The 13240-nt window shown below is 65.4% G+C and overlaps 2 protein-coding genes across 2 annotated transcripts in view; both read left to right on the top strand.

Moving 5' to 3' along the window:
- Positions 1–6002, top strand: part of CARS1 (cysteinyl-tRNA synthetase 1) — a 99416-nt gene extending 93414 nt beyond the window's left edge. The window contains exons 17-22 of the mRNA XM_090292939.1: positions 901–982; positions 1886–1966; positions 2493–2560; positions 4635–4694; positions 5119–5202; positions 5691–6002. Of these exons, the coding sequence (XP_090149065.1) occupies positions 901–982; positions 1886–1966; positions 2493–2560; positions 4635–4694; positions 5119–5202; positions 5691–5825 (510 nt within the window). The 3' untranslated portion in view covers positions 5826–6002. The remainder of the gene's footprint in view (positions 1–900; positions 983–1885; positions 1967–2492; positions 2561–4634; positions 4695–5118; positions 5203–5690) is intronic.
- Positions 6003–12773: 6771 nt separating this feature from the next.
- The window catches only part of NAP1L4 (nucleosome assembly protein 1 like 4), a 32723-nt gene continuing 32256 nt past the window's right edge, over positions 12774–13240 (top strand). The window contains exon 1 of the mRNA XM_090292914.1: positions 12774–12855. The gene's annotated coding sequence lies outside the window, so the exon portion shown is untranslated. The remainder of the gene's footprint in view (positions 12856–13240) is intronic.

Genomic DNA, 13240 nt, shown 5'->3' with positions numbered 1-13240 from the left:
AAAGACAGTCTACCTTTGAACTTTGCAAAAAGCGCTCCTCATGCCCAGTGCCCCGGGGGTGGTGTGCGGCCTTCAGCGGCTGTGGTCACGGGTCCCCAGCACCTCCGAGGGTCACGGAAAAGGCTCGGGGAGCCCGCTGGGCCCAAGGGCACCACATAGTCCATTCCACTCGAAGCTCACGGGTTCACTTCCAAACCCAAACTGTTTCAGGGGCAGGGGAGGCAACCCCCGAGTCTTACAGCAGCTCGGTGCTGAGTGGTCCACAGTGCGGCGTGGTCAGCTGGGGCCCGGGCCCAGACCAGAGCCATGAGAGCTGCCAGGGTCCCCCACCCGCGTCCCTGCAGGGACGTGTCCCAGCAGCCAGGTGCAGGATCGGGCCCAGAGGGGTGTAGGCCGTACTGCAGGCCCGTCAGCCTCGCTGGCTCGTGGACTTAATTATCGTTACTGTGCCTGTGGAGCTGTCGAGCGACGTAGGAGGCAGGAGAGACCTGGCTCAAAGGCCGACTGGGAAATATGGCCGATGGAACAAAAGGATTTTTGAGAAGCTGCTTCTGCAGCTTGGATTCCGCCCCCTCCAGTGGTGCTGTCCCAGCAGGCTTTGCGTTCTGGGGCTGTCCTGGGGCTGCCGCTGGGGCACAGGACAGCAGGGAGAGTGTGCGTCGGATGGCGACCGGCCTGCCGGGACGTCCCCCCCAGGAAGGTGTGTGACCACTGAGAGGGTGTTCTCCCCTGACCTCCGCCCCAGACAGCCTTGGCGCTGCTCCTGCTGGACGGCGTGGGAGCCTCCCTGTGTGCGCCGCCCCGCACGCCGTGCCGGCCACCGGCTGCCCGCGCAGGCACTGGACTCGGGTGATACACACGAGGGGGCCCCTCTCAACAACGAAACGCTTCTTCCCCCAGCTCGAGAGCACAGTCATGCCGTACCTGCAGGTGCTGTCGGAGTTCAGGGAGGGCGTGCGGAAGATCGCCCGGGACCGGAAAGGTGAGGCCGGCGGCTCCGCAGGGCTTTTGGTCCTGGTGGCTCACACGGGGTCGGCACTGTGGACATTCGGGCCAGTCCTTCCCTCTTGGGAGCGCCCCAGGCATCCGACCCTGAAGGGACCATCAAGTCCAGACCTGACGGCCACACCTACAGTCTTTTCATCCCCACCACTCTGTTTGCTTGGTGTGCATCACCTCTCAGAAGAGTCACTTCAGGGCCAGCGGGCCAGCCCAACACTGCTCCCCCCTGGTCCTCGCAGGCCACCTCCCTCGGCAGCTGGCAAGGCCTGGCGAGAGTGGAGCCAGTGAGCGTCACCAAGGCGGGGCAGGGCCCCGGCCTCCGGGCTGTCCATGTCCCTTACTGGGCCAGGGTCTCTTGGTGAGATGCTGGCAGCTGTGGGGTCACCCCAACCTCCAGAGCTGGGTCTGTCCCGGACAGCCACCTCCCTTCCTCCGCCGCAGCTCTGGCTCTTGCCAGCCACGAGTGCCAGGAGCCGTGGCCGTCCGGGGCCAGGTGTGCCCAGAGCAGCGTGAGGTGAGGGGCCCTTCCAGGCCCTCTGGGTGGCCTCAGGCACAGGCCCGGAGCCAGTGTGCCCGTGGGTGTCCGGCTGAGGGGGCGTGGGAGCGTGCTGAGCCTCGCTTCCCTCGGCGGCGTAGACTCGAGTTTCCGTGGGCCCGCCTGGTGCGCAGCCCCCCACCCTCCACTTCTCCCTGCCCCGGGACCCCGGCACCCATCTTGTGCATCCTCAGACAGGGCCCTACAGGGCAGTCTGGTGGTGAGGGCCCCGGCAGGGGGGTGGGGGGCTGCTCTGGACTCTTGCGCGGCTCAGCTCCCTCCTGAGGCTCAGGGAGGCGCACGTCCTGCGGGTCCCAGGGGTCACTGAGGCGCTCTCTCTGCCCCCAGTCCCTGAGGTCCTGCAGCTCAGTGACACCCTGCGAGACGACATCCTGCCCGACCTCGGGGTGCGGCTGGAGGATCACGAAGGTGGGTCTGCTCAGCGGCTGGTTCTCAGGGACTTGCTGCGAGGAGCATCCGCTCTGCAGGCAGGGAGGTGGGAGGGACGCTGGGCCCAGGGATGGGGTCCGAGGCCACCGTGTCTGTTCCGTGTTGAAGAGTCCCAGAGCAGCCCGGTCCTCGGGGGCGGGGGCGGCAGCCCATCCTCATCCTCTCAGGCGTCCTTGCCAGCGCCTCTCCTGTTGGCAAGGCGCTACCGCGTCGCTCCTGCGGCCCGGTGGCCCCACTCCTGCTGGGCCGCCAGCCCCTTCCTTATGACCCGTCACTTAGAAGACAGCCCGCATCACCCGGTTGTCAGCAAGGGTCACAGCTTGTCTGCCTACCTTGCAGAGAAAATGATTAGGTTTTAAAGACTTGACGATATGTCTCATTTTATGACTCCCGGGTTTTCTGTCATGGGCCGTGAGGAAGGGACCACGTTGGGTGCGGCAAGTCAGGCGGGAGGCGGGACAGGCGACAGCGGGCCTCAGCCCCCTCACGGACGCTTGCCTTTCAGGGCTGCCGACGGTGGTCAAGCTGGTGGACAGAGAGGCCCTGCTGCGAGAGCGAGAGGAGCGGAGGAGGGTGCGTAGGACCTCGGCGGCCTGGCGCGCCGTCTGCCGGAGGCGTGGGCGCCACTGGGGCTGCGCACGCTGCCTGTTAGGGCTCGGTTTTGTTTTGTTTTCAGTCCTCACTTGAGAATATGTTTATTGATTTTGAGAGGGTGGAGACATCCGTGTGAAAGAGGAACACCGGTCGGTTGCCTCTTGTACGCGCCCCAACCAGGGATCGAGCCCATAGCCCAGGCCTGTGCCCTCACTGGGAATCGAACCTGCGACCTTTTGGTGCACAGGACAGAGCTCCAACCAAGTGAGCCGCCTGGCCAAGGCAAGAGTCAGTTTTTTTCTTGTACGAAACTCCCAGAAGGAAGAGTTAACGAGAGAGGTAACTAATTGGCTGTTTGGTAATGACAACGAAAAACTGAGCCTCTTTAAAAATAACTCCCAGACGTTGCGGGAAAGGGAGCCCCGTGAGTAAACCACGGAGCTGACATGCTTGGTCAGTCCTTCCCCGCCGGGTGGTGTCTCCTCTATCAGCTGGTGAGCCCACCGCCCCATGTGCCTGGGACGCACGGTGCACACCACGGCCGGGGGCTGAGCTGGCGGGGGCCCCGCACAGCAGGACAGCTCCTGCCCTTGGGGACCTTGGTGTCCCATAGAGGGAGCGGCAGGAACCCAGCACGTGTCAGAACTGCTGGGTGCAGCCCACGTGGTGCCCATGGGGACACAGGCAGCAGGAACAGAGGCCCCTGCCCTGCTTGCCCCACCCCGCAGGAAGTGGGGGGCAGGCGCCGCAGGAGGGGGCCCGTGGAGAGCGAGTGTGGGCATCCAGGCAGGGCCTCAGTGGCGTCCAGGGCGGGGAACTGAGGGGCTGGTCAGGCAGGCGCAGGGCGGAGAGGAGCCTCGTGGGAGGTGAACAGAGCCAGGGGCCCAGGGGCCAGGGAAGTTCTGGGTCCCGAGCGACTGCTGAGCCTCCTGCACAGCCCCTGCGCTGGCAGGGTCGAGGGGCGGGGGCACCCCCATCTCCGTCACATTCGGCCACCCCAGTTTTGCATTGGGCTCTCCCTCCTTGGGGGCTGCAGCGTGTGCCCCGCCAGGACCCCGCCGCGCAGGCAGGCTGTGCCCCCAGGAACAAGGACTCGGCTTCCCCACTGTCCCCACGGAGCTCCGCCCTGCCCACCGCCTGCCTCTCCCTGCAGGTCCTCCCGCTGGCCGCGTGGAGGGAGGCCTTCTTCCCAGTAGCTCTGGTGGCAGGCCGAGGGGACCCCACCCGGCCCAGGGAGGCACTGGGACACGGCCTCGCCAGCTGCCAGAGTCAGCGTGCTGGGCGGGCACAGAGCCCTAGCGTCTGCAGGCCACTCTGGCCCCTTGTCCCCACACCTGACACTCCCAGCAGATAAACAGACCCACCGTTCCGCGGGCGAGCCGAGCCCCTGCGGCTTCCCCGGCCCGCGCGCCCCGCCAGCCTCTGCCTGTTCAGCTCTCTTGTGACTCTCCCGGGTCCCAGGCGTCCCTGTGCCCAGACTCCTACCTGTGAGCTCCACGGGTCGTGAGCACCTGGAACCCACGGTGCCCGCGAGGGGCCGCACGGCCTCAGCTCCCCAAGCCTGTCCCCTTCCTGTCGGTGGCTGCGTGTCAAGGCGAACTCCCAGGGCACCCAGCCCCGTGGGCTCCTGCCCCACACGCAGGCCCAAGGCCCCCTCCTGCGTCCCCTCCCCGGGCCAGGCCGGAAGTGGGCCTGCAGCCTCTCCTGCAGGCACCCCTGAGCTGCCCTCCACCCGGGAATTAACTGAGGCTGCTTACCTGGCCCCTGAGGCCCCTGTGCCCCGCCGCCTGCTGACCCCTGTCCTCCTGTCCCATTCTGCCGCCTCTGGTCACCTGCCACCAGAGCCCCCGCCCGGCTCAGCCTCTGCCTGGGCTCCGGCGCCCTGACGCAGAACCTGCACAGAGCTGGGCCCAGGGCGCCGCTCCAGCCCCTGCTCCTCGCTCACTGGGCGGCCGGGCCTCGCCCCGGGGGCAGCAGGGGCCTCGTCTGTCCTGCCTCCCACCCGGAGTGGGCCCGGGGCAGACCTGGTCACGGGCTGTGCTCTGTCCCGCAGGTGGAGGAGGAGAGGAGGAGGAAGAAAGAGGAGGCCGCCAGGAAAAAGCAAGAACAGGAGGTAGCACCCCTGTGTTTGGGCGAGGGGGTCACCCTGCGCCCTCTGCTCTCTGTGCCTCTGTCCCCTGTGGTGCCCCCCAGGCCCTCCCCACACACCTGAACCCTTACACCCCATGGGTGGCCGGGAGGCCCTGGGGGAGCCCTGGCAAGGGAGCTGCCCTGTGGCTGGTGTGAGCCCCCAGACGGCATCCGTGAATGTCACAGCATTGCGACAGCCGGTGCCCCCACTGGAGAGCCCCCGCCTGTGTTCCCCTGCCCCTCGCTTCCCGTCGCCTGGCGGGGAGCCTCTGGGGGCTTCAGGTCCCGTGGCAAGCACTGATTGCGCTCAGCCACCGCTGCCTCAGCCGGCGGGGAGCCTCTGAATCCTGAACCGCGGCTGGGCTGGCCGTGGGCTCCGTGGCAGTGACCGCGTGTCTGTGTTCCAGGCAGCCAGGCTGGCCAGGATGAGGATCCCGCCCAGTGAGATGTTCTTGTCCGAAAGGGACAAATACTCCCGCTTTGATGAAAACGTAAGGCCCCCTTCTTCCTTTGCACAACTGCGTTAGACCCGTAAATGGGGCGACAGCAGCCGTCACCTTGGGGGGGGGGTTCTGCTTGGGGTGCAGGTAGAAGGGAGGCAGCGTCCTCGGGCGCCTGGCTCAGGCCCAGTGTCTGCGGCCCAGGGTCCCCGGCGCCACCTCCCCCACCGCCGTGGCCGAGCGGAGCCCGAGTGCCCGTGAACGGGCAGCGTCTGTCCCTCCCAAGCGGGCCGGCGTGCCCCCGCTGGCGCTCCACGGGGCTGTCCGCCATGTCCGAGACCCTCGGGCCTCCTCACTGGCGCGGGGGCCCTTGCTCCACACTGCTGAGCGGCCACACCAGAGCTGCTGGGGGCACTGCCGTCCCCCCAGGCAGGGCCCCGGCGTCGCGGTCAGCGGGCCCCCTGCGCAAGTGCCGGGTCAGGAGCCCAGGCTCGGAGGGGTCTGCGCCCTCGGTGACGCCTGTGCTCCCCCTGCTCCAGGGCCTGCCCACACACGACGCGGAAGGCAAGGAGCTGAGCAAAGGACAAGCCAAGAAGCTGAAGAAGCTCTTTGAGGCTCAGGAGAAGCTCCACAAGGAGTACCTGCAGCTGGTTCAGAATGGGAGCGTCCAGTGACCAGGCCAGGGGACTGAGTTGTGACCTGACCGCCGGCCGCCGCACTCCCTCTGCCCCAGCAGTGACAGCGCCTGAGCTCCCAGCGTGTTCACAGTGGCCCTCAGCCCTGGAGTCTGTTCACGGGGGCCCTGCCGCCGCCAGCTTGGCGAGGGCAGCAATAAAGTCTTCCCCACACCAGGCCGCTGCTCTCCCTGCTGTGGCACGCACTCAGCGTGGGGCTGCTTGTTCAGCAGGTCACCACTTCGGTGCTGGGTCAGCTGAGCGGCCTGGGCAGGCCAGCCGAGGAGTACCCCCCCCCCCCCGGGGCAGGCCGCTGTCAGCTGGCCTCTGGCGTTGGGTACATGGAGAGGCTTTGAGCAGGAAAGGGCCGCTCAGCCGGCCTCCGGTCCTGATGTGTAAACACACTGCAGGCTGCCCCCCCGCCTCGGGCCGCTGCCCACAGCTGGCTCAGCAGGCCGGCCTGGGCACTGCTCAGCGCGCCGTGCGTGGCGAGGCATCCCAGGGCTACCACGGGGAGCTCTCCACGCAGCAGGGCAGCCCTGTGTCACAGGCCCTTGCCACTGGCTCGCACATTCTCCTCACGGGGGCTGAGGAGACCTCCTGGACTCTTAACAGGCTTAACCACCCAGTCCCCAACTGAAGTGGGGCTCCGCCCGCCTCACGCCTGCAAATGCTGGGTCCCCGGTCGGCTCCACTGGGACAAACGATCACATCACCGTGTGAGGCGGTCCTGTGGAGATGGCCATCTGGTCTCAGGCGTGGGGGTGGTAACAGCCTCGTGGGTGAGATTGGCAGGGCCCCACGTACACACACGCGTCCTTGGCCGATGTAGACCCACCGGCCGGATGCTGTCCGGAAGACACAGCCACGCAGTGTGATGTCTTGTCTGTCAGCCAGCTCAGTGCCACTCAGGCGCACCCACGGTCGCATGGGGCACAGTGCCTGGGGGACAGCGTGACAGTAAGAAAAAACGGCCCCCAAACCAAGTGACAGAAACGCGCTCCAGTTACCCACTGTGACATAAGCCACCCGGGCCATCACGGCTAGAACGCAGTCACGCTACTGTCGACCGATGGCTCCGGTCACCGTGTCCCTCCTAGGCGGTCAGCACGCGGGTCCTCCCGCAGGGGCGGCCCGTAGCCCCAAAGGTGCCTGCATGCCTGTGGGGGTGCTGACCCAGGAGTCACAGGGCGTGACTGCCAGGGCCCTCCTCCCACAGGCGCGCCCGTGCTCAAGGGGACGGGGTGTGGAGGGCCCGGAAATACCGTGGCCGCAAAGCTGCGAACTCCCCGAGAAAGGGCTCCTTCGGAGAGCCGGCCGCCCCGGCGCGTGGCTTCAGCGGGGCCGGTCTAAGGATAAAGTCAGAGAACTTCAGGAGACTCGCCACACGGTCAAACGTGACTTGGCACAAACCACGTCTAAACAACAGGTATTTCCCGGCTGTGGAGACTGAGGGGGGACAGCCCCCACACCACTCCTCGGAGAGATGGCCCGCTCCAGGCCCGCAGCAGGAGCACCGGGCCGGACAGCTGGCTGGGTCGGACGGGCGCTGTGCCGAGCGGGCACTGCTGTGCGGTGTCCTTTTGATGGCATTCTCAAGGTGCCAGAACGGGGCGGAGCACAGCCGCGGTCTCCAGGGACGCCGGGGGCGGGGCAGACGCTCTGGAGCAGGGGGCGGACGTTTTCTTCGTAGGAAGTTCCTTTCGTGCGCCTGAAGCCTTTCTGCAGACAGGCGCCAGATTCCTCGTCCTGCTTCCCCCCAAGAGAAATCTTCGGTGTTTCCATTATAAACATCAGGTTCATTATTTAAAAGTCAAATCACGCAGAAAATAACTGGCATAGAGACATGGCGTCCCTATAAGGCCATCTCAGAGACAGCCTGCCACAGTTCGGGGACGTCTTTGGGGTCCTTCTGAGGGTGAGGTTTGCAAACCCGCTCGGGGTTGTGCGTCTGCAGGGAGCACACGGTGGGGTTCTCGCAGACCAGAGTGCCACAGGTCTGCTTCACCCCGCACCTCTCACGTGCCTCCACCCTGTGGGGGGATGTTGGGGTGCCCCCTCTCTCCTGCCAGCTCCAGGGCTACTCTGCGGGGCCAGGTTGGTGGGGGGCTGGCTGTTCCTAAGCTGTCTGTCTCCATTTTCTGCTCCGGGGGTGGAGGTGATGATCTCCACCCAGAACACCGCTGGGCCGGGGCAGTGGCGGGGGGCATCATTCAGTGACACTGAGATGAGGCTCAGCCCCCTCGGAGTGGGGAGGAGGACAGGGCATCTGCCCTCCCGAGCTCAGCCCAGGGGCAGCCACTGAGGGAGGCCGGCCAAGGAGCCGTGAGCAAGGGCAAGGTGGCCCTGGTGCCCCGCCTGGCAGGGGAGGCAGCGGAGGAGACGCGCAGCGGGGCTGTGACTGGTGTGCAGGAGCTCAGAGGCAGTGAGGACACGGGGAAGACCCGTACGGTGGCCAGGGTCTCAGCGCTGGTTGCACTGAGCATCACCCTCTGAGGACTTGTCAACACACTGATCTGCCCGCCTGCCTCCATCCCGAGGTCACAGGTGGGCGGGGAGGAGCTAGGAAAGGACGCGGAGCAGCAGAGTGGCTTGGGCGGAGCTGGCCTGCACGCTGGCAGACAGCATGGAGGGTGGGGGTGGCAGGGGACACCCGCCCCCCGGCAGGAGGACAGTCTATGGCCTCAGACTAGGGACACAAAGGGGCCTTAGCCTGTGAAGAGCAGCGACTCCTGGCTACGAAGGAGCCCGGCCCAGCGGAGACCCACCTGCTGTTGGGGGTAGTCAGGAGAGACGCGGGGGAAGACAAGGCCCGGGCCTCAGCCAGCCTTGGGTGCGTGTGAAAGGGCCCAGGACAGGCAAGGCTGCTGTGCAGAATGAAAGAGTCTTGAGAATGGGAAAGGAGCCTGCTCCTGCCTTCCGGGTGTCGTGTGAAATAGAGACCACCTTCATCACTTGTGGCTCTTGAGTAGCCTCTAAGCGGGTCCCAAAGCCTGTGGTATGCGGTGGGATGGCACCTTCAGACACAAGGCCCCCGGATGCTAGGAGCCCATGTCCCCCGGGGCTGCTGCAGGGGGGGGGGGGGCGGGCATCTTGCCCCAGGTCACTGGGGACTTCGCCAGGGCCCAAGAGAGTGAGAGTGGGTCCCTGAGTGGGAGGCTCCCCCCAGCACTGGGCCTCACCCCTTGGCCTTAACACAGCGTGGAGGCTCCGGAAGCCCAGGATACGGGGAGCAGGTGTCCAGCCCGGAATCTGCAGGGCAACCCTCGCTGCGGCCTTGTATGGGGCTGAAGAGTGGCCTCCACAATATGACATATTTGGAACGAGGGCCCTTGCAGCTGTGGTTAAGATGAGGTCACGCTGAAGTAGGATGGGTCCTGAATCCCATATGACTGGTGTCTTTATAAGAGGAGAGACATATACACAGAGAGGCCATGTGACCTCAGAGGCAGAGGGTGGAGGGGGCAGCCACCAGCCCAGGGACACCTAGAGCCTCCAGAGGCTGGATGGGGCAGGCAGGACCCTCTCCTGGGGCCTCCAGGGGGAGCGTGGCCCTGGGATACCTTGATCTGGGGCTTGCACTGTCCAGACTGGGAGAGAACACCTGTCTGCAGCTGAAGCCACCCAGTTACTGGTATTTGGTGTGGCAGCCCCAGGACACCTACAGAGACATCAGTTCTTGTATTTTATTCTCTTTAACAGAAAAACACACTTGCTGGGTGAAATCTTCATTTAAATACATCCGTTCATGGCTCTAACATGGGACAGAAAAATATAATCACAATGCAGGCTGGCGAGGATTGCTGCCTGATTCCCCAGGAGACACAAATAGGACATTTTGCAGGTTCCGAAGAGTCACTCTGAATATGCCAGCTGCATGGGATTCTTACCCCCATTTCTGTTGGGGAATCCGAGACCCCATGCCTGAGATCTGAGAGAATGTCAGACCAAGGGGACTGCTTAGGATGGCAACGTTGGTGTCATTGTGGCTGGTGCTGCCAACAGCCGCCCCCCCCATCACTCCCACTTGCGGGTGAGGACGCCCAGGACAGCCTGCCCCAGGCATCACCTGCCATCATTGCACCCCCCCAAATCCCTGCCATGCAAACCCGTGCGGGGCACCTGCCTGGGCTCACTTCCCATGGGGTGGGGCTCCAGGTGCCATCTTCAAGGACGTGAGCCACCCTGAAGTCCCAGAATGCACTGCACTGCTCACCTCCCAGCCTCTGCCTGCGCTCTGCTCCAGGCACTGTGCCCGCCCTGACCCGCCCGGCCCACTCCTGCTGGTGCCCACATGTCGGCCTGCCTGGCAATCTTCCTTCTGATGGTGGGGACGGGCGGGCAGCGGGGAGGATGGGCACATAATCAACTGAACATGCCTGTGCCCTGGAAAGCCCAAACCAACTGGGCACCCCGATGGAAATGAAGCTGGGGAGGTGGCCAAGGGAGGGGAGTGTTCAAGGAAGGCCCCTCAGTGGAGGTGACCGTCCAGCAGGACCAAAACGTCATGCGGCAGCCAAGGAGGGAAAATGTGGATAAGGACTCTGACCTCATTCACAAGCTCCCCAAAGGGGCCTTCTGCCGTCCCTGTAAGATCCCCAAAGGGGTAGGCCGGGGGGGGGTGGACTCTACCTTCCAGGCCTGGCCTCTCTCCAGGGGGCGTCTGGGCCACAAGCAGACCCAGGAGTTCGCGCTCTGGCCCAGAGCAGCTTTAGGCCCCATGGTGGCTGCTGCCAGTCATCCTGAGCCCGAGGGCCTGTGGGGACCAGGTGTCAGCGGGGGCAGGAGGCACGCAGGCTGAGCTGCTCACAGGACATACTTCTGGGGAGACCCTGGGGGAGGGGGCAGGGACAGAAGGACAGGCCGGGGCTTCAGCTCTAAGACGCCCTCCCCAACCTGTGTCCTCAAGCACCTGGTGCTGGGTGGGCAGTCACAACAGCTGGCACTTGCACCACACTGACCACTGGCCCCATGATGTCCCAACTCTCCCCCAGCCCTACTAAGCAGGTCCACAAGGGCCCCCAGCTTACAAAAGGGGAAACGGAGGCGCAGACTCTTGGCCAGGGCCACCAGGCTAGCATCGGGTGGAGCAGGGATCTGACCCCTGGAGCCCAGCCCTGCTGACACCTCGGTTCTGTCCCAGTCCCTGGCATGGAGAAAACCCATGACTCGTGTGCTTTCTAAGCCCCCCATTGTGTGGCACTCGGCTGTGGGTATTAGAACAGCATTCTCAACACTGTCACAGATAGGCTTTGTGTGGAGGTGACCCAGAGAAAGGCCCGCCGCCACAGCCAGTCCACCTTCACTGGATCACCCAAGGACCAGGCCCGGTTTCCCACCCACTGGGGTGCCTCCCGCGTACCACTAGTGGGCAGGGGCCGCTCCCACAAGGGCTCCACCTGCTCCCCGCCAACTGCACCGACCCCCCACATCCGGGGAGGCCCTGATCCCTTGGGGGATCTGAGCCTTTATTAAAGAGGAGGAAAGACCCCCCCAACTTGAAAACGCTTTCTTTTCCTGCTGTAGTGTATGCGGCCGCCCCCCAGCTCCGTCTAGCCTCGGCCGGTTGCAAAACAAGGTCATTAAAGAAAAATTGTTAAGATCCAAGTAAGGCAAGTAGGAATCACATACAGCCTCTCGACACAGTCGCACTGGGGAGGCAGCTCGGAGGCGTGGGTCACGCGTGGGTGCCCCCCGGCCACCTCGACCTTAAGGCCTTGAACCCCTCAAACAGGCACCTCCAGATGGTTTCACGCCCACCCCCGCCCCCAAACACCATAGGACAAGAAGGAACGTCGTCGTCGGCAGCCGTCCGTCTCGAGAGACGATGGTGTAGCTTCTTAAGAGTCTATCTGCACCGCTGAGAATGGCTGTGCAGTCTGACTCGGGAGTGACACGGTATCTGCCTCCTCCCGTGTTGAATCGACATCTTGCGATGACGCTGAAGCTACAGAGCCTGGGCAGGGTGATATGGAGGGTCTGCTGTTGCCCATGCAGCAGACCCCCCCTCTCTTCGCAGCTGAAGGGTCCAAGGGAAAGACGGAGTCAGTACAGCTTGGGTTCAGGTGCGCCGCAGGAGTTGCCGGTGTTGACTACAACGTCAAACTGCCTTAGGGACTCCGGCTCCGGATTTTCTGTCGGGGTTTACTCCCTTAGCCTTTCCCCTGAAGAGGTATGCCGCAAGGCAGCGGAGGTTTTTTGGAGTCAGAGTTTTCCTTCTCTGACAAGAAGGAACACTTTGCTAAAAATTAATTAGAAACTGATTCAAAAGCAACCCCACGTAAAGGAAAGAAAGTTTCTGGAAAAACAAAGAACAGAAAGAAACGGCCCGGTCCCGGGCAGAGCGCACGGAGCCCCTCGGGAGCCCCAGCCTGGGGATGCGGTTTTCCAGCCCTCGAGTGCCGTCACTCCGGCTGTCGGTCGGTCCGACGCTCTTCTGCGCACTGGGAGGGCGCGCGCCCGCCCGCATGGGGTCGGCCCAGGCCCGTGCCAGGCGGGGACGCTGAGAGGCGCGGGGGCTGGCGGTGCCCGGGAGCGGCCCTGCGCGCGTGGAATACGGGGGTTTAGAGCGGGGACCCCACGAGCGTAGCCCTGCAGGCAGGAAAAGCCCGCGGAGCCAGCGAGGCGCGTCACTGGGGTGCAGCCGAAGGGCGTGGGGTGCTACACGGGACCGGAAGGGGGCGCTCAGGTGGGCCGCAGCCGGCACCCCCACGTGGCCTCTGCGCGCCCCCGCCCCTTAGAGGGGCGGAAGAACCGCGGGCAGGCGGGCACGCGCCTCCGCCGGCGTCGCACACTGTATTTGCATACGGCTCGCGGGTCTGAGCGCGGCGCAGCCTCTGATTGGTCGTCGCCGGCGGCGCCGGAGCGTTGTGGACTTGTGCCGAAACAGCCCAATCGCAGCCCTCCTTCCTCGAGGAGGGCGGGGCCAGGGGGTTCAGCCAATGGGAGGCCGCGTTGTTGGCGGCCACGGCGGCGCAGTCCCAGGAGCGAGCGAAGCCACAGCCGCCGCCACTGCTGCAGGAGGCGTGAGGTGCGGACGCGGGGGCTCAGCGGGGTGACGGCGCGCCGGGGTGGCCGGCGAGGCCGCGGTTCGGGGGCTGGGGAACGTCTCCGGGGGCCGCGGGGGCAGGGGCGGGGCCGGGAGCGGCGGCGGGCCAGCGGCAGGGCCGGGCGGGTGGCGGCGGCGGGCCCGCCGCAAGGCCCTGCGGGCGGCGGGTGTCCCTCCCCGCTCCGCCCGCCCCCGGCGCGGCCCTGAAGGTCAGGAGGCGCTTTGTTCCCGCGCGGCGTCCCCGGGAAGGTTAAGGCCCCGGGCCGAGCCGCTCCCGCGCCGCCCGAGCGAGCCGGGGCCGGGCGGGATGGGCTCCGCTCCCCGGGGAGCGCGGAGCTGCCTGCGGGCCTTTGTTTTCGGAACGGGC

The sequence above is a fragment of the Furipterus horrens genome, unplaced genomic scaffold (assembly GCF_987537825.1).
Source record: "Furipterus horrens unplaced genomic scaffold, mFurHor1.1.pri manual_scaffold_2, whole genome shotgun sequence".
NCBI lineage: Eukaryota > Metazoa > Chordata > Mammalia > Chiroptera > Furipteridae > Furipterus > Furipterus horrens.
This window is presented reverse-complemented; position numbering and strand designations above follow the sequence as displayed.